We start from the raw sequence: 22,080 nt of genomic DNA, 5'->3' as shown, positions 1-22,080 counted from the left end.
ATGACTGACCTTGGCAGCAGATGACTTGGATGTAGACGGAAGCGTCACCTCAGAGTCCGTGGACGGTGAGTGTATTACAGAGGTAGATGGTGGCAGGATGTTCCAAGCGGAGTTGACAGTGTCGGTGTTTTGATCTACGAAACAGCCATGATCAAAGGTTGGGGGCCGTGGCCATGAGCCCTGTGCATGAGGCATAGCAACGGTGAGAGGTGATGGAAGGTGGATGTGGTCGGCGAAACCATGGTCGGAGCAGGAAGGCGATGAGACATAATGTGAACGTGAAGAATTCGAATCAGCGGATGAACTACTGGTCCGTAGCGGAGAGGTGACACAGTTTGATGGAATTGGAGCTGAGTGTGTGCTGTCACTGTCGGCGATGCGGTTGAGTCGTAATGCTGCAAGCTGCTTGCACATAACTGCTGCGTGGTCGTGTGTCGGAGCAGAGAGATGCTCACTCGTCGAAGCAGAAACAGCAGATGTGTTGGTCGTACATTGCGGAGATAGTGAAGATGGCAGCAAAGCAAGCGGCACTGTGGTGTGGCTGGTTATGCCATGGGACAGAAACGAAGTGTCTGGAACTACCAAGGAAAGGTGGCAGCGGCGTAAATAAGTTGCTTGTATCACATCAGTAACGTAGAATTTCCACTTGAGGCATCGGGATGATGACAGTTGTAACATCTGGGACATAGATCCATGTAGCGTGATCGTCAGGGTATTAGTTGTAGCTGGTAGTAACGGCAAAGGATCGTCAGCAGTCGGAGGTGGAAGAATGACAGGAGCATCTCATTGCATGTCGTGCTCAGTCGGTGTTGGCTGCAGCATGTGTAACTGATCTTGTACCAACAAGTTGTATGTCGCAATTTGCTCACATAGCTGTTGCAGTTGTTCAGGCGAAAATGTACGTCGTGATGCAGTCTGCTGTGCATCACTGAGTAATCAGAATGTGTCTCTATCAAGGGGTAACCTGGCGTACAAGACAAGGTCGGCAGCACAGTATTGACATAACAGTTCGAGTAGAAGAGATCGTGTGTCCGATCACGAATGTGAAACTCAGTACTTGGCGGCAGCTGAGTGAGAATACATTCACTGCTGTATGAAGCATTGCTGTATATTGAGCAAGCAGTAAAGGAAACAAAAGAAAAATTCGGAGTAGGTATTAAAATTCATGGAGGAGAAGTAAAAACTTTGAGGTTCGCCGATGACATTGTAATTCTGTCAGAGACAGCAAAGGACTTGGAAGAGCAGTTGAACGGAATGGACAGTATCTTGAAAAGAGGATATAAGATGAACATCAACAAAAGCAAAACGAGGATAATGGAATGTAGTCAAATTAAATCGGGTGATGGTGAGGGGATTAGATTAGGAAATGAGACACTTAAAGTAGTAAAGGAGTTTTGCTATTTAGGGAGTAAAATAACTGATGATGGTCAAAGTAGAGAGGATATAAAATGTAGACTGGCAATGGCAAGGAAATCGTTTCTGAAGAAGAGAAATTTTTTAACATCGAGTATAGATTTAAGTCTCAGCAAGTCGTTTCTGAAAGTATTTGTATGGAGTGTAGCCATGTATGGAAGTGAAACATGGACGATAACTAGTTTGGACAAGAAGAGAATAGAAGCTTTCGAAATGTGGTGCTACAGAAGAATGTTGAAGATTAGATGGGTAGATCACGTAACTAATGAGGAGGTATTGAATAGGATTGGGGAGAAGAGAAGTTTGTGGCACAACTTGACTACAGGAAGGGATCGGTTGGTAGGACATGTTTTGAGGCATCAAGGGATCACAAATTTAGCATTGGAGGGCAGCGTGGAGGGTAAAAATCGTAGAAGGAGACCAAGAGATGAATACACTAAGCAGATTCAGAAGGATGTAGGTTGCAGTAGGTACTGGGAGATGAAGAAGCTTGCACAGGATAGAGTAGCATGGAGAGCTGCATCAATCCAGTCTCAGGACTGAAGACCACAACAACTACAACAACATGAAGCATTAATATGGTTGAAATCGTCTTCTGGGGTGGGTGAACAAGTTGCGGGCGCGATCGAGTAGTGAACAGCCGGGAGGTAAGAGTGCGTAGTGTCGCGAGTTGTTGACAAGATGCAGGTGCAGTAGCTGTGGTGGGATCGTATGTCGCACAACTGTTTGTTTTGACTGGGTCGAGGTCAGTGAGCCAGCAGGAGGCGGCCGTGGCGTCGGTGTTGGTAGCGGTTGAGCAGAATCGGTGCGGCTCGGGTGCTGCGTAGAGGGAGGTGTGGCACCTCCAGTGTTGCATTGAGAAACAGCCGGCATTGTCGTCGGTGTAATTGGTGCATTGTCGTTGATTGGTAGGATGCCCTTGATGAAATTGTTCCTGTGATGTTGGTGATAGGTGCTGAATTAAAGCGGCTTTCCCTCTGGTGTACTTGTCACTCAATTTGTCACAGATAATGTCCATAATTATATAATGATAGTCATTTAGGTGCCTGAAGAGTACGAGGTGTTTTTCACTTTCGTCGGTGATGCCATAAGAGGAGAATATATACTCCGCAGCCATGAACCACATTGGAAGTTGGTCTGAGAGAAATGTTGGTAGTTGAATGGTGCAAAAGAGAGACAGGCGCGGAGAAGCAGTGCAAAAGTTGGCGCGAACATTGGAACTCTGGAAGACGGGCTGTGCAGAAACTGGGTCGAACGAATTTACACGCAGCGTGGAAGACGCGGTAGCCATGACGGGCGTTTGAGAATTTGACCAGGCATGCAATTTAGCCATAGTTTGGAGTTCGTGCAAACTGGGATTTGCGACATAGTCCCCGTTTGTTGCAGTCCATTGTTTGGCATGATTGTCCAATGTCGACGCACTGCACAAAGTTAATTCATTACACAAAAGCAAGTCAAAATTGTCCAAATTAATCAGCGAAGGAGCACTGCATCGTCTGGAAGTGAAATTACGGACGCGTTGAGCGGGTTTCGACGGACGATGTGTGCACCTGGGTCGCATTGTCGATGTGTGAGAAGGTGAAGAAAGTTACCAAAAAGCACGATTCACACAAGAGTTGGGAATTTACACATTAATTACACTTCCTGTACACTGCATCCAGATGCAGTGTGATGCGAAGTCGATGGACGTAGAAATCCAACAAAAGGTTGCTGCATTGTTTGTCCATGGTGATGTTCCAGTACACATTTCTGGCATCGTAAGCGGCATTTGTGAGCGTCGGGGTCACCAGTGTGGGGATCGAGATGTTACGTACGGTAATATCGAACCCAACATTAAGTATTCACTCGTTTATAATGAATTAACTTTATTTTGATCATGTCTGTACAAACACATCCGCTCGAATACAGAGTTCGGAACACACTGAGATCAACAGTTTTCAAAGAAGTTCATTCTCAAAGGTGAGGCGGTCGACTCTTGCAGTCGATAACCGCCACAAAGTTATGGAAGGAATGAAGCAGAAAAATAATATAGACATCAACGCATTTTCATTTGTAGATGAGTAGTAATTTGAGATAATAAAGAGAAAGAAGACCAGGATAGGCTGGCCACCTGGAATGACCATTTAAAAGCAAATAGATTAACAATAAATAAATAGAAATGATTGCAATATCACTCAGCAGGAAGAACAAAAAAGTAAAAATAAGGCTAGAAAATACACTGCTGGGAACAGTAGACCAGTACAAATATTTTGCATGCACTATCAGGATACAGCATGAGATCAATCATGAAACTCAAAATTTACCTCAGTCCTATCATCAGTTTGGAATCTGCAATCTGCTCTGGAATGAACATGTTCCCTTAAGATCAGAACACTCTCCTTCAGTCATACTTTACCCCAAAAATAACGTCTGGCCTAGATACCTCCACAATGACTAAACATGTCGACAACAAACTTCATGCCAAAGAAACAAAGTTTTTATTAACTATGGTCTAGAAAATTACGTAGTACAGGGTAAGAAGTGAAGAAATAAGGGAAGAAGATGGAGTATACACGTCACTGAAAGAAAAAGTAACAAGGGCCCACTTGAGATTGTTTGGCAATGTAAAACAAATGGATAAAGGAAGGATGGCAAAACAATGGGTACACACATAGGTGATTGGTAAAAGGCCTGCAGTAACACAAGGAAGAGATGTCTGGACCAAGTGAAGGAGGCTATGTGAATAAGAGAAAACAGAGAGATACAATCCTGAGAGGCGAATGGTGCATGGACAGGCGCAAGCCGAGAACACTCGTAAACCACACATAGGCAATTGGAGTAGAAAACAGATGATGATTATGATGATGTTAATATGTTTTGTAGTTTAATACATTATGAAGTTACTATGCTTCATTTGGATTTTCATAAGAATTGTTTGTGTTGTAGGAGATGCATGGAGACGTGTAAGTGAAAATCGTAATGCAGGGAGAAGTCAGGAGGAAGCTTTTATCGAGCAGTTGCTGTTAGATGACCGATAATGATGATGGTGAAGTTGATTATGATGATGATGAAAGTGAATCACATAAACTCAGCTGTAGTTAAAGTGCATAGCAGATTTTAATTCATCGATTGACCACTGGGAAACTTTAGTTTCCTGTACAAGGGATTTCTTACAAAATAATTATGCAGCACATACAGAAATATTGCTTAAGTTTGTGGAATCTGGAATATTACAGCTGTGCAAATAGTCAAAGTCTTGTATGGCAGGTGAAATATTGTAACAGAAATGCCTGAAAATCTTAACTGGCCAACACAAATAAAGGCACATACATGTAATGAAACTTGCTAGTAAAATTCTAAGATCTGACTTTTATGGTAGACACCGAGAAAATTATACCCCTCTTTGTGCTTTGATACTGCAGTAATTATGAATATAAAGATAGACTAATAACAGCTTACTCAGAGCCACACAAGTAAGCATCCTTCCAAACCTCATCTGTGATTGGAACAGGAAGAAAGTTCAATTACAAGTGTTAAAGAAGCCTCCTTTAGGCTATAAGTAAAATACTGTAATAGTTAAAGCAAATTTATTAGAAGAATCTTTAAAGTACACTTTTGTGTTAAGTTTGTCTATCAAACCATGTGTGACAAATGTGGTGGTTGCCGTAGAAATTTGAAAGAGGGGTGTTCTGTGTAGACTGTAGATTATGGTTTCATTGGGGCGAATGTAGCGGTGAGGAAACGAGGGTAGAAAATGAGGCTCTTCCGTGGCAGTGTAGGTTATGTAGAAAGGACAGAAAAATCACTGAACAGGAGGCAAAAATTTGTGCCCTTCAGGCTGAATTAGAAAATGCAAACTTGGAATTATGTAGGTTAAAGGAGGAAAAAGAGTGTGGGAACTGGGAAAAGGTAGCAAGCAAAGGGCGAAATAGGGAAACACTTGAAAAAACTCCAGAAATTCAATTAGTTTGGTTTGCTATCTGAAGTGGAGGAAGGGCCTCATCCAGATGTAGTTGAAAGTAGGTTGAAGCAGAATATTAGCTTAAAGAAAAAGGACAGGTCGGGATCAAAGCAGAATAGGAAAAAAAGAATTCTGCTTATAGGCAGCAGTCATGGGAGGGTGTGGGCCAGCAGCTTCAGGAGAAATTAGGTGCAGGGTACCAGGTCACAGGTTTTGTGAACCCAAGTGCTAGCCTTAGCCAGGTGACAGAAAGCTTATGTCAGCTATGCAGGGACTTTGAGAAGGAAGATCAGGTAATTATAGTTGAGGGAGCAGGAAACAGCCTGGCTATGAACCCAAGATACAGTATTAGGAGTGACCTGGATAAAATAGGAGCAGAAACTGAGCACACAAATGTGGGGTTTGTGGAGGTCTTTCGGTGCCATGATCAGCCCTGGGTAAACACTGCTGTAAAGCACGTTAACACTGAGCTGAACAGGATGCTCCAGACACTGGCAAAATCTCACATAAGTGTTGTTCCAGTAAATGCTATTGGTAGGTGGGGATACACTACACATGGCCTGCACCTGAATAGGATGGGGAAAAATAAGTTAGCTTGTCTATTAGCAGAAACTGTAAGGGGGTCCACAGTCACACAAGGGGTGATCCCTGTGGTTAATGGGTCCAGGCAGACAGATTTTTTAAGTTAAAGCCAAAGTTCAGATAGATGACAATCAAGATAAACAGAATAAAAGAAACTTCATGTACAGTAAATAGGGGTAAAGCTAAGGGCAGTATCAACTTACTTCATCAAAATATCAAGGGAATAAAAAATAAAGTAGATGAGCTATTAGTGTGTTTAGATGATCTCAAAAATAAGAATGAGACTGATATACTCTATCTGTCTGAACATCATGTAACTGTGGGCATGGATAGTGTCAGTATAAGTGGGTATAATTTAGCATCTTACACTTGTAGATCTAGGATGGATAAAGCAGGAGTTGCCATTTTCATGAAACAAGTGTATAAATGCAAAACTGTAAAAGTAAGCAAATATTGTATTGATCAGCACTTTGAGGTTTGTGCATGTGGACTTCAGCTAGATAATGTAGTATTGATATTAGCAACAGTGTACAGGTCCCCTTTAGGAGACTGGGAGCTATTCATAAGAAAGCTTGACTCCCTATTATGCTGTCTGTCAGGAAAAAAGAAGAAGTTATTAATCTGTGGTGATTTCAATGTAAATTTTCTAAATTATTCTGAGAGGAAAAGTGAACTAGAAGTGTTATTAACAACATATAACTTAGAATCAGTGATCAATTTCCCTACACACATAGCTCAAGACAGTAGTGCGCTAATAGATAATGTATTTGTACAGAAAGAGGACGTAAAACAAACACATGCTTTCCCAGTGGTAAATGGATTGTCAGACCATGATGCACAACTGATTAACTTACAAAACCTAACAGGCTGTACAGTTCAGAAACCATTAAGTAAAAGTGTGAGGTCACTCAACCCGGTACCTATAGAGCACTTCGGAGAAAGCTTAAGAAATGTTAATTGGGGAGATGTATATAATGAGCCAAATGATAATGATAAATGAAACCTATTTCTTGATAAATTTATATCCCTTTTTGAACATTGTTTCCCAAAGAAAATTACTAAATGTAACACCACACACTTTTCAAAGAAACCTTGGAGTACTACAGGTATTAAAGTGTCTTCAGAAAGAAAAGAAAAAACTTTATGAGACAGCATGAACTAGTAAAAATCCAGAAGTAGTTTTACACTATAAATATTATTGTAACATACTGAGAAAAGTTGTAAGGAAATCAAGAAATATGTATGTTAGAGAAGAAATTAACAACTCCGGCAATAAAATAAAATCAGTATGGAATGTTGTTAGAAGGAGACAGGAAAAGTAACCACTGGGGTAGGTAGTATTACTATTAAGGAGAATGAGACCATCCTAATCAACAATACACAAGTAGCTAATGTATTTAACAACCATTTCCAAAGTGTAGGAGAAAAAATTGGTGAGAGCAGTTCAAAAGAAAAAGCCAGGCAGTACATGGAAGAGTCTGTTTTGAAAAAAATTTAGTCAGATTAAGTTTCACCTAACAACCTGTTGTGAAATAAGTAAAATTATTAAATCTTTGAAAAATAAATGCTCTATTGGAGTAGATGACATCTCTAATAAGATATTAAAACAATGTGGAGCAATTACAGCTGATGTTTTGAGTAACATATGTAATGCATCATTAACTCAAGGTATTTTCCCAGACAGGTTAAAATATGCCGTTGTCAGGCCACTCTACAAAAAGGGGGACACCACAGATGTCAATAATTATTGGCCAGTATCCTTGCTTACAGCATTTTCAAAAATCTTTGAGAAAGTAATGTACTCAAGAGTGGTTAGCCATCTCAACAGTAATGGGATACTAAGTAAATCACAGTTCGGATTTCAAAAATGCTGTTCCACCGAGACAGCAATATACAATTTCACTGTCCACATAATAGAGTCTTTAAATAATAAAATGTCACCAATAGGAATTTTCTGTGACTTGTTGAAAGCATTTGATTGTGTGAACCATGACATTATGTTACAGAAATTACAGTTCTATGGTATAAATGGAATAGCACATGAGTGGTTTAAGTCGTACCTACAGAACAGGAAGCAAAAAGTTTTCTTATATGGGTCAAGTGATTTAAATAAGTTTGCCACTTCATCTAACTGGGGTGAAATTACATTAGGTGTTCCACAGGGATGACTCATGGGTCCCTTCTGTTCTTGATATACGTGAATGAACAGGAAGCTGAACTGACACTGTTTGCAGATGATACAAGCATCATTATTAATTCGGTAAAAGAAACTCCAATTGAAATTCATACAAATAAGATCTTTGGAAAAGCCATTAATTGGTTTTCTGCAAATGGACTTGCTCTAAACTTTGAAAATACACAGTATATCCAATTTTCTGCTGCAAAAAGTACAGTTCCTTCAATAAATATAACACATCAACAGAAGTCAGTAGACAGGGAAGAGCATACTAAGTCTTTGGGTGTACACATAGATGAGAATCTTACTAAGAAAATTCATATTTTGGATCTTCTAAAGCGACTAGGTTCAGCAACTTTTGCAATCAGAATAATTGCCAATTTTGAGGATATAGAAATTAGTAAGCTAACATACTTTGCATATTTTCACTCTCTGATGTTGTACGGAATAATGTTTTTGGGTAACTCAACATTTAGACAAAAAGTATTCACTGCTCAAAAGAAAGTGGTTAGAATAATGTGTGGCGTTCATAGTCGTACATCTTGTAGGCATCTTTTTAAAAGATTGGGAATTCTTGCAACAGCCTCACAGTACATTTACTCAATAATGAAATTTGCTCTCAACAATATGGACCAGTTTAAAAACAATAGTGACATTCATGATTATAATACCAGAAAAAAGAAAGACTTACACCATCATTTACTCAACCTATCTTTGGCACAGAAAGGGGTAAGATATGCTGCTACAAAAATGTTCGGCAAATTACCATATGAAATAAAATATCTGGCAGACAGCAGTAATAGCTTCAAAAATAAATTGAAATCATATCTCCCTGACAACTCCTTCTATACCATAGATGAATTCTTGAATAGAAATAAATAAATCTATAAATATAGTATATGCATTTTGGGCCATTTAAGGTAATGGTAATGGCGTAAATAATAGAAAAATTAATATATTGTTTCGTATGTGCATTTCTTGTGCACTTGACACGTTCCACATCATAACAGCTACCATACCGTGCGACTGATCAATGGAACACGCAACCAACTAACTAACTCAACGTAAACACCACTCATATTCAAGCAGTTACCTAATCTCATAATGAGACGATAAATTCCCTCTGCATAGAATACTTCCACTTGACGTTAGAGCCAATTCATGACATCATCCTGAGGACAAAAACATTTGGAGAAATCACTTACAGCTGAGCCTGAGCTGTAGCACAGAATTTCAAAAATGGCCTCTCCAAACTCTTGCAATGATTCTTGTATTTTTCTGGCAGTGTGTGACTGATTATTGTACAAAAATACATCACTGGCAGTCAAGGGAGCACACTGATTGTTTTCAATAGTAATGCTTAGTTTCATTAGTGTCTCACAATGTCCTCAAAACTGACTGCTCTTCCTCATTCCACAAAATCCATAAACAAGATTCCTTTAGTGTCCCAAAAAATTTTAACCATCCCTCTGCATCAGCACAGAAACCCATGTCTCATCCCTAGCCCCAATTCTGTTCAGCAGACTTTCTGCTTCCATTGTAATGAAAACAAAAATCTGGAAAAGCAGTCATCCATCGAGTTTAGTTGTTTTCAGGAAAGAGTTTTGGACCATAAACACACCACAGAACTTATGACACCCTAATTATTTATTAACAATGTCATGAAATACATCTGCAGAAAGTTGTCCAGCAGTTGGTATATTGTAAAATGCCACTTTTCACTCATTTTTTCAGGATTTTCTGTACCAGTTCATTTCTGACTGCAGAAGGACAGCCCTTTGAACTTGTCACATTTGTTCTAAATGCACAATAAATTCCATGGAGGATCTCAACAGCTTTTGGATTTTTTGACAGCAAAAACAGTATTACAAAACTAATTTAACATTTAGTGGCATTTTTAATTACAACACTCTTGGTGAATAGAAGCAATACGGTGTTTTTGATGTCTCTGCTATAAGCACACCTACCAACTGTGTGAGTCTGTGTAGTGGCTGTTCAGTTCTCCCTACTACTTACCGAGCAACATCAAAATGGAGGTTACTTTCTTAACAGACCTCTTATATGATCAATAAAAGGTACCAAACAGCATCGGAACTGTAAGAACCAGATACGTGTACTAGAATATCACTTTTTAAACTGTTCTAGAAGAGGCCAAACGCAATCCAGCTGCAGGAGATTTTGTTCTACTAAAACCTGCTGCAAAACAATAACACTGTTGAGGAATCATGACTCCAGACACTTCTACATACACCTTAAAGTCCAGATCTGGTCTTAAATATGATTTATTTCTCGCCATAGAAATGAACAATATCAATAGCAACTATTTTTTTCTACAGCAAAGTGGTTATTTTTGTCTTCACACTGTTCTTAAATAATTTTCTCACAGAAGTGTATCTAGGATTCTATATTAAATAGTTTGAGGTGTCTTGGTGCATACAACTTGAAGGAATTACTTTTTCAGGAATATGAAGACCATTCCCAGTTCCTTTTGTGCCAACTCAATACTACAAAAAACATACAAGACATGAAAGTGACATATAAGGGAAACTTTTGATGTTAACTTTCATGTGCCATTCAAGAAAACTTTACGAGGGGTTCTGCATCCCAATAAGAGTGGATAAATTAGGGTACATTTTTATAAAATTACTGTCCATATTTCTCACTCAAAACTCAATGTTTGTCCACCCCACTGTAAAAAAAATGTTCAGTCTGACTTTGGTGTGCACCAAGTGCATGTCTTCATCCAGAGTTTGGAGACAAATATCCCTTCCTAACAATATTGTGCACTTTGCTCATTCTACTCACTATTCAGTTGCTTCCAACTATACTGTTAGTTCAAGTTGATATTCTCACAATTTATATTTGGTGTATATTTAAGTTGATCTCATTTTTCAATTTCATTAACAGCAAAATTCATGGTGCATTTCCAGCTGTCCATTGATGTTTAAAATTTTGTACAGAAATTCAGACTTGTCCTTGACCTTTAAAGCAAGATGGCGGCATGTATACAAGTTGTAGAAAATTGCTCCGTAAACTATGAGTTTTTATCGTCAGTGAAGTGTCGCTCGTGTGGTGAAAAAGTGAAAACGGTGTTAGAACATGTCCAGTAAAACATATATGGTATCATTCAAGCTGCTTCGCGAAAGTAAATCGCAATAATATATTTTTGTGTAACTGTAACCATCGGTGTAACAGCCGAGAAGCTGCCACAGAGATGTGTAACTCTGAACTCGAACTAAGTGTGAAAAATGAAGTACTCAAAGACTTAAAAGCAGCTAGAAAGTACATTAAATTATTAGAAAACATGATTCAGCTTCTTACTGAACCTGCTGAAACATCAGTATTTACACCAAAAACATCGTACTCTGCCAACAGCACAGAAAATGATGTAGGCCTAAATATTTACTCTGATAGCCATGGACGCGGTCTTGCGGAAATTCTCAATAATCATCATGACTTAAAAGCCTACAGTTGCGTAAAACCAGGCGCTCCAATGCAGGAAATTATAAAGAACGTCATAAAAGACAACAAAAAAAGCACAAATCATTATATTTTATTAATTGGAGGTGCCAATGATGTGTACAGGAATGAGTTACTGAAATCTGTGCACAACTTAAGGAAATTTCTGGACGGTACTACGACACAGAACGTGACTGTCACTAGTATTCCTTGTAGACATGACCTTATCCCCACTTCGTGTGTAAACACTGAAATTAGGGAAGCCAACTCACAATTTCAGGAAATATGCAAAATGTATCCAAATACAAACTTTCTTTGTACAGATTCTTTTAAGAGAGACTGCTTCACAAAACATGGGATGTATCTGAACAAAAAGGGCAAGAAACTTTTGTGTGGGAAAATCAGTGAAATGTTAGAGAGACTGAACAAACATAGTGACAGCATGTCATTACCATTAGCTCCAACAGTTTTAAAGCAAGCACCAGCAGAAGTATTTCCACAAAAAATGCTAAAAGCATCATAAACAATCACAGCAACAACAACAACAAAAGCAGCAACAGCAGCTACATCAACAGCAAAGCCACCTCTGTTACCAGCAACGGCAACAGAATCAATGGCAGCTGGACCAACTCCGCCAAAAGTAGTAAAAGCATCAAGAACGGTTACACTAACAACAACAAATGCAGTAACAGCTCCATAAACTGCAGAGCCAGCCCTAATACCAGCAGGAAAATAACAGCAAAAGCAACAGAACAATCATTAGCAACAGCAGAACCATCCACAATAGCAGCAGAATCAACTCCAACATTATGAGAACAAGTACTGTCAACTAAAAAAACTGCAGACAGCAGACGGAAGCCAGTGCCTCCATCCCATCTAAATGATTTTTTAGTGGAAACCAGAAAGAGGAGGAAGCCCACAAGAGAAACAGAGATTTGACCTTATTTAAGTCAGTAAAGCAGAGAAATCTACAACAAGGTATTTACAACTTTAAAATAATCCACCAGAATGCACAGGGCTTGAGCAAGAAATATGAACAATTAGACATGTTCGTAAATGAAACTATGCCTGATGTGCTTGGTATTAGTGAACACTGGCTATCTGATGCCAAATTAGAACTTTTTAAACCTTAAACATCGTACTAGCTTATAAGTTTTGCAGATCTACTATCAGAGGTGGGGGTGTATCAATGTATGTAAAGAGCACATTTGATTTTAATTCTGCAAATTTAAGTAAATATTCATTAGAAGGAACAATTGAATTATGTGCAGCACATATAAAGATACCAAATGATGAAATTTATGTTATATGTTTATATAGACCACCAGGTGGAAACTTCGAAGTTTTCTTAACAAAGTTTTGTGACATGATAGAGAATGTTTTTATATCACACCTGAACAAGTTAGTAATTATAGGAGATTTCAACATAAATGTATTAGCAGATAAGTTACACACTAGACTATTCAAGAATACTTTGCTTGAATATAATGTAAGATACCTGATAAACACTGCAACCAGGGAGACTGAAACATGCCAGTCTGCAATAGATAACATAATCACTGGTATTCATCTTTACGATCTTACATCTTCTGTTATTATAAGTGCTTTGTCAGACCACCATGCAGTAGAACTAAGTGTGCACATAAAAAAGGTTCCTACACACAGTTGCTATAGATATATTAGGATGAATACAGACCAAAATATAACTCAGTTGAATAATGTGATAAGGAATGAGGATTGGAACAGTGTTCTAATGACACTTCATAGTTATGGCAAATTCTCAAGTGAACTATTCTACATTCTTAACCAAGCCTGCCCATTAATAAAAAAGAGAATTCAGTCACATGCTGTAACCTGAAACTGGATATCAAGTTCAGTCACTGAGGCTAGAGAAAAACTAAGATGGTATGAGTATGCTATGTTAAATGACTTGAGCAATAAAAAATTAAAAGAAGAGTTCAAAAAGTATCAGAAATACTATGTAGATCTCCTAATTTCAGAAAAACAGAAACATTTTGAAAGTGTCATTCAGAACTCAAATAATATCTCCAAAACATCATGGTCACTAGTAAATAGAGAAATAGGTAAATCTGGTAACCATACAACTGAAAATCACTTGCTGATAAACGGCACAATAGAAACTGATCAGAGTAAGATAGCAGATCTATTAACAATTACTTTGCTTCTGTTGGCTCCAGCATAAACAATCAGCTTAAAAATCATAAATACAAATTCAGAGGAACACCAGTGTCAGGAAGTATATTTTTGATGCCAACAAGTAAAGAAGAAATAATTAAAATAGTGAGTAGCTTAAAGAATTCCCATGCAGCAGGATATGATGGTCTTAGTCTGGACACTCTTAAGAAATGTATACATAAAATTGCATCACCTTTATCAACAGTTATCAATTCTCATATGGAAGATGGTCTATTTCCAGATGAGTTGAAAATTGCCCGAGTTGTGCCTATTTTCAAAAAAGGAAACAGGAATTTAGTAGAAAACTTTCGACCCATTTCTGTTCTTCCAATAATATCCAAAATCTTTGAGAAAGTAATATACATAAGAATCTGGAACTTCCTGGTATGCAAAAAAGTGATATCTAAGGGGCAGTATGGGTTTGTCAAGGGGTCATCCACCATTACAGCAGCATCCAACTTAATCGAAGATGTCACTCAAGCAATAGATAATAAAGAACATGTATGTGGCATCTTTCTAGACTTACAAAAAGCATTTGACTGTGTTGATACGACCATATTGCTGGACAAACTGTGGAACTATGGCATTCGAGGCACAGCCCATAATCTGACGAGGTCCTACTTGACAAATAGGAAGCAGTTTGTGTCTATTAGCACTACAGAGGGAACATACAAATCAAACACCACTGACATAAATTTTGGTGTCCCACAGGGGTCAATATTAGGACCACTTCTTTTTATTATCTATGTAAATGATATTCAGTCCATAACAAACCATGCAACAGCTATCTTATTTGCAGATGATACCACGTTAATATGCAGCAATCCAAGCTATTCACAGCTCGAAGTGGAATCCAATATTGCGGCAGGCTTAATTCTGCAGTATTTTAATGAAAACAAATTAAAATTAAACACAAATAAATCTGTCTATATTGAATTTGATCTTGGGAGGCAAAAAACTCATGAAAACCAAATCTTAATGGGTGACGAATACATTAAAAAACAATACTCGACCAAATTTCTTGGCCTGACACTAGATGCCAAGTTAAACTGGTCTGATCATGTGAATGATATTTGCAAAAAGCTATGTACTACCATATATGTCCTAAGAAAACTGACACCTTTTTGCAACATCACCACTCTGAGGCAAATATATTTTGCACTATTTGAATCCCATCTAAGTTATGGGATAGAGGTATGGGGATCCAGCAGTAAAGGTAATATGAAAAGTGTACTTACCTTACAAAAGAAGGCACTTAGAATTATGGGAAAGAAATGTGCCAGGGAGTCCTGCAGAAATTTGTTTACAGAATTTAAAATACTAACTGTTCATAACCTGTATGTGCTGAAGATAATCATTATGGCAGTAAACAGTAACAAAACACTTAATAAAGAAATACACGATCACAACACTAGAGGTAGAGAGAGACCCCACATCATCTCTCATAGAACAACACTTTATGAGAAAAGCCCTCACTATGCAGGCATAAAACTACTGAATTGCTTCCATCCTAATATCTCCAAATTGCCCATTACAAAACTAAAAATGAAATTAAAATTATGGCTCCTAAACAATCCTGTATATTCAATAGATGAGTTTCTAGATTTAGTACACTCATATGATGGAAGACCATCTATATAAAAATATATGTAATCTCAGGTCTTAGACTGTGTCACAAACTGTAAATATTTTAATGTCAGATATGAATACTGTGTTACAAACTATAGATTCCTTAATCTAAGTATGGCAATAACAATTTTTTTATGTATAGTCCATATATGTAGCTCTGTTCTCTCAACTAAATTTAGAAAAACTTGTGTAGATAAAAGTGCCAGCCAATAATATGTAACCCTAGTAAGTAAGGCTCTGACTTATCCAGAAGACTGGAAGAAAAAAAAACTTTTTTTGTAATCAGTTGATGTTGGATCAAAATAAAATAAAAAATTAATAAATAAAAGCATTGACTACCAGAAACTAACACAGAATTTTAGAACTAACACGCACTACTTGACTTACTGCTGTTTCAGTTGCAGGTGGATGTATCTGCAGTTTCTTGCCAGACTTTGCACATTTTCAACTTCTCAATTCACACACTTTTAACTTATCCAAACAAATATGGCCATAATAATACATACCTTCTCCCTGAAGGACCATTCATCTCGTTCAATAGCTTCTAGAATATCCTTTCTTTTTTGAATATTTTCAGGATTGTCCATTGGAGGTAGTACTTTTTCCCATGCTCTTTTGATGCGTAATCGTTCAATTATTTCTACTTCATGCATTCCAGCAGGGAGTCCATTTTCTGAAAATCAACAATTGTTATAGCATGAAAATATCAGAAATTTTACACACAATAGTCTGCAAAATTATGAAGCCCAATGGTGGCAATCTGACTGCTATGTAATCAGTTTTAAGAAACTATCATCATCATGTTTCCAATAAATATACCTACATATGCCACAAATAATATGTTTTCTGCCATTTAACTAAGCATGAATCCATTATAATGCCTGACAGTACACAGTTAACAAGCAAATTTGTGGCACTATTTATACTGTGGCCAAGTGCCTATAACATTTTCCAAGTATCATCAAGAATGAATTTAACTGATAAAAATTCAAATGAGAGAGATAGGGCAGACTTTAAATGCCCCATCAGCAGGTACAGCATTAGAAGTATTATTCTGAGGCATTATTTATAGCAAAGAATTATTCAAAGAATTAATAAATGAATACATACAAATTGAATGAACAGAACAATAGAAATTTGTAATATTTTTACAAATACAGTAATAGTGTAGCACTTCTTAACTTGATCACTTGTATAATAATAATAATAATAATAATAATAATAATGTAAAAAGCAACAAAATTGGTAAAATGAGACATGCAGAAACTGCAACATATCAGTTATAAGTTATTTCCTGCCACCTTCCAGGACTGAGCTATGTAGTTCACTGCAGTGATTCATGTTCGTCATTCTCTTTCTCTTCAGTTTATCATTTCTCAGCTCTACGACATTCTGAATATAAGATATCCAGAATATTTAGCTGTGTTTGCAATGGAGAAAAATTTACAGAAGAGGGTGATTTACTGTTTGCAAGCTGAAGTCCTTGAAGTCCTGGAACATGAGCTACTTGAACAAGCTAACTCTTTTATTAATTTAGATGGCTTAATCACTAGAGACAGGCCAGCCAAAAAAGGAGTGGAACTATACATAGCCAAAAACAAAAATAAGAAACTCTTAAACCTCTAAAGGTGACAGACTAAAAATCAGGATAAAATAATTGAAATAATGTTTATGGGGTTTGGTATTTTGGACTCATAGGGAAGAGGGGAAGGAAAAAAGACAAGGTTTTTTTTATGTGCTGTTACAAGTTCATCTTAATTCAAATGGACTAGAAAGGTCACAAATTATGACATTCTTAGAAGACTGAGTGAGAAGAACGGCTTTGCAAAAGCAACTGTAGAAAGGAAGACTTCAGATTAATTGCCTTGTAATGAGCCATTAAACGTCTTCTATACGGGCAAGGAGAAAAATTCTGTCTGGCACCACAAGACCTAATTTTCAAGTGGTAAAAGCAGATTTGTCTCATATTTTTCCAGTGCTTTGATCAAACCTTGTAGCATGATACTTGGAAGTCTGGTAAATATCAATCTGCAGCTGCCATGATCTCTTTATCGTACTCAAAATGTTTTCCAAACACGCATTTTATTAACTGTGAACTGATGGAAGTCATGGATTGCTGCAGCTGATAAATAAGTGAGCATTCCATGAATTCATACTCCAAATCTCCCAGTATTCCTGCTACCAAAGTATCTTCTTTGTTATCATGCACCTTGTACTGAATAAAGAATTTCTGCTTCTTTTCTTTAAGCACTTTCTACACATTTTTCCATCCAGTTGATTCTAAGACTTACTTGGTGTTTGCAATACAGTGTTATTTCATATATGCTATCTGATCAAAAGTATCTGGACACCTATAAGTGTGGAAATTAAAAGGGGGTGTATCCAGTCTTCACTTTCATGATGGCTTGAACTCCACAGGGGACACTTTCAGTGAGGTGTCTGAATGTCTTTCTCATGAGCTGAAACCAGAGAAGATAGTGATTTTTAATGCTGCATTCTGGAGTGAAGTTGTCATTCTAACTCCCCCCAAAGGTTTTCCTTTGAGTTCAGGTCAGGACCGGCCAGCCACTCCACTTCAGAATTTTATGGATCACAAACCATTGCCTCACAGATGCTGCTTTATGACAGGGTACATTGCTAGTCTAATGCAAACAATCATCACCTCGGAGCTGTTCCCTTAGTGTATGCAGTACACAATGCTACAAAATCTCCCCATGTCCCTCCACATTTAGTGTTTTCTGAAGCACAATAAGGGGACAACAAACTGTCCACAAAAAAAGATCCCCGTACTGTAACACACCTCCTCCATACTTCACTGTTGCCATTACATGTGATGGCAGGTAACATTCACCAGGCAATGGCAAACCCAAACCCTTCCATCAGATTGCCACAGGGTATAGTGCATTTCACCACTCCAAATTACTTGTTTCCAGTCATCCACTGTCCAGCAGCATTGCTCTTTACACCATCTCAAGTGCTGTTTAGCATTGACAACAGAGATACATCACTTATGGTAGCTGCTCGAACATTGTTCCCCATACTTTTTACCTCCCTATGAAGACTTATGCTAGCTAACTGCTGGTAGCACTTTGAAACTCAGGAATGATTGGTTCTGCTGATTTCATGTGTTTTTTCATGATCACAATCCACAATATTCAACAATCCCTGTTCATCAATACATAGGCTCTGCTTGCTCTTGATTTAGCTGTGGTAATTCATTCACATTAACACTTCACAATCATGTCACCAACAGTAAACTTGGGAAGGTTTAGAAGTGTTGAAATGTCCCTAAATGATTTGTTACTCAGTTGACATGCAATGACTAGTCCATGTTTGAAGTCACTGAGCTCTCTCAATTGACCCATTCTGCTGTTAATGTTTATCTACTGACATCACAATATTCCCCATCTTTTTTATACTGGCAAGTCCACCTCTCATGACATCTAGTGGTAAATTCTGCATTACATATGGGCATCCAAATACTTCTGAACAGATAGTGTTGCACAAGCACATATGATAATGATTTTACCTATTACATTTTGTAGAAGTTTTGAAAATTTACTCATATATGTCTTTTGGTGTGCTGATTACAAGTTTCCTTTTCACCAGCTCAAATGTTTACTGGAAATATTTCAACAATGGATGCTCACTTCTCCACTTATCAGAACACCTCACAACCAGTGTCCAGAGAGCTTAGAGCTGACTTCATGTTGACCAATGCATGTACTGTTGGCTGGAAGAGTGGATATGGTGCCTCACATTACAGGAGAGGCTTCATTATGGTAATGTGGCTTCATATAGAGTCTGCCTGCCTTGTCTCTGTCAGTCTAGCAGCCTCTACTGCCCCTTGCCCCCCTTTCCTCTCCTCAGCTGCTCTCTTCCACTCCACCTCCCCCCTCCTCCTCTGTACCTAACACAAAACCCCACAAGCAGATATGGACAATAGTTCAATCACATGTTACTGAGTTCAGGGATACTGTAAAACAGTAGCTGTACCCATACTTGTCTCAAGTCATTTGAAAAGTTATAGCCTGTTTGTCCTCCATTATTGTGTTCAGTTTAGGGCAACTTCTCTGTCTTTGATTTTAATTTTGAGGGGATTATAGAATTCCAGGTGGCCTCTTTGACCAAACAGTACAGCCCTGCTTTGCTGTCAAGAACACCATCCTTGACTGGCAGAACATAACCATGTCATCATCCTTCAGTATTGCAGACTTCACATCTTTACAATCACATATCAACATGAGGTGCTGTATCTTGTCTCTTCTAACGAGTATTGCCTTGTGAGTCTTGCCATTCCACATACAGCTTTCCTCCTTAAGAGTTATATATGAGCAACTGACTGATTTATTATATGTGACACACTATGTGCTGCTCGTAGTGGAAGTCAACTTAACATTCTTTCAAGAAGAGGAATTTCAAATGCAGCAAGTAGCCAGACAGCTGTTGGACTGTGCACCAATTTTGAAATGATACGGTAAAGCAGAGGTACTATGTTCCACACAGAATAAAGCACAATTAATTGGAAACATCCTAGGAACAGTTATGCAGTGTTACTGACACTATCCACTATATAAGATTAAAAAGAGCTTGGTTTAATGCCAATGGGGTATCACCAAAGAAACGTTTCAGAGTACCTGACCATCATGATGCCAAATGCTGGAATGTTGCTATTTATCAAGAGATATCACTTACTGAAGACAGCCGAAGCCCTCTTCCTCAACGTAATGTGTGATAAGCTCACTGAGAAGATAATCTGCTTGCCAATATCCAGCACATTAAGGATACATGAATACCCTCCACACAACCATTCAGTTGGGGTTACAGCATAAACTCAGCCCTAATTTAATGTCTGCTGAAATGTTCTGCATTCACTAACCAACATCGCCAGCCAAATTACAGCTCTGCTACAAATACTTTATCACATTAAAGAATCATTCTTACCTCATTATTATGCTGCTGCTAAAATGCTACTATCTTGACATAACAACAATCTCCTGATGAAGATATGTCTACCTTTATCAGGTTTTAACTGTGACCTTGGAAGTAACTGACTGCACACTTTTCCTGTAGCCTGGGGCATCTTAAATAAGCAGATTACTTGGAAAACTCATGAATTTCTGATTGTCAGTAAGGATCATCAGTCACATACAACAGTGTCACTAGCCAACTTGCACAGCTGTACCTAGACCTAAAACTACATTTGTTCTGACGTGGTCTTTTGAAACAGAACCCATGATTGTGAAATTGCCCTTTTATTAGCCCTGCGTTTAGCACATTCTGCAACAGTTGGTTGTTCATTGTCCCTACATCACCGCCTGTGACCAAGGCTTACTATTGTGCTGCATACATCACTTATTCATATCGTATCATGTTAACTGGCAGTGGTTTATACTGTTCAAGATAATTCATCATGACAACATGTCATCATTGCCAGACTTTACTGACACCCATTTGCTACAGTCAACAGATCAGCTAGTGGTTGTGAAAGCAGACAAATCATCTTAGACTGAGCTCTTTCCACATTACTTACTTGTACCAGCAAAAGATTACACTCACTGTAACATTTCCACTTTCTGTTTTCTCACTCATTATCTTGCTTCCATTAGGAGCAGCCATGGCACTCCTGTACAAGCAGGGATATTGTAAATCGCTTTGAAATCATCCATGGGCAGTGCTTCCTGAGCCTCACCTGCCCAGTAACTATCACTGATAGAGGTCACATGGATTCTGAACATGCAGCCTCAAACTTAGCATGTAAGATATTACTTGGTAGCTGCTACCTACCTCATTTCACATTGCTTTTGCTATGGTATCAATTCATCACAACACTTCACTTGAAGGTGGTGAACAGAAGAGACATGTGATAGCCATTTTCCTGAGTTATGCTATAAAGAGAAAGCAACCCAGGAATTCTAGAGTTCAAGCTATGCAAAAGTAATTGTAAGTAACAGTACCAGTTTCAATTTGAATGTGCAATTTCAGAAATATATTGCTATAGTTGTTTTCACAGTTTTTTAAATAAATATGTAAGGCATGTGCATTTTGTAAAATACCTGTAAGTGTTGTTCTATGACTTACCATATTTATTAGCATGGCACATGATTATTTTGTGAAAAATTAAATTGATTTTCCATAGTAAGTAGTGATTCATGACATTATGGATATTATACTGACCAACAATGATACCCTGATAATGGGTTGGTACATATGAAACATTGATAACCTTAGAACTTGTGATTCATATCTTGTCAGGAGGCAGCAATGTTAACAGTCTATACAGTTCATTTAGCTCTTTGGTGGAGGCCTCTATAATTAGTTTCATTTTTTCCATGAATTGATTAATTAAGATTTCATAGTAATGGGCAGTGGTAAAGTCACTGGTATGTTTACTCTATCTCATGAAACTTTTACTATTTTATGGGTGCCTGTAGTTTGAACAACTTTTAATTTCTTTATTAAATGTTGCTTGCATGAGACATAAAGGTTTCAAGAAACTTATGTAATTTTCACAAGTTACACATGGTTGGAGTGTTTTGGTGTACGTACACAAGGTGTATTACTTTGATTAATATTATCTTTTTAGCATAAGTTACTAAACATAACTAGTGTTCACAGCTTAAAGGTACCTTTTGTGATGATTGCATTTGTAGATTGTAAGAAAAGGGAATATGTTGATAGTAAA

General features: G+C 37.9%; 1 protein-coding gene across 2 annotated transcripts in view; it reads right to left on the bottom strand.

Moving 5' to 3' along the window:
* The window catches only part of LOC126262397 (cilia- and flagella-associated protein 91-like), a 343,692-nt gene that overhangs the window by 227,334 nt on the left and 94,278 nt on the right, over positions 1-22,080 (bottom strand). For both annotated transcript variants that reach the window (XM_049959011.1, XM_049959012.1), the window contains exon 6: positions 15,902-16,068. In XM_049959011.1, coding sequence (XP_049814968.1) covers positions 15,902-16,068 — 167 coding nt within the window. The remainder of the gene's footprint in view (positions 1-15,901; positions 16,069-22,080) is intronic.

This window comes from Schistocerca nitens, chromosome 6, assembly GCF_023898315.1.
Source record: "Schistocerca nitens isolate TAMUIC-IGC-003100 chromosome 6, iqSchNite1.1, whole genome shotgun sequence".
NCBI classification, from domain to species: Eukaryota; Metazoa; Arthropoda; class Insecta; order Orthoptera; family Acrididae; genus Schistocerca; species Schistocerca nitens.
Note: the sequence above shows the minus strand (reverse complement) of the source record. Positions and strands in the feature narration are given on the sequence as shown.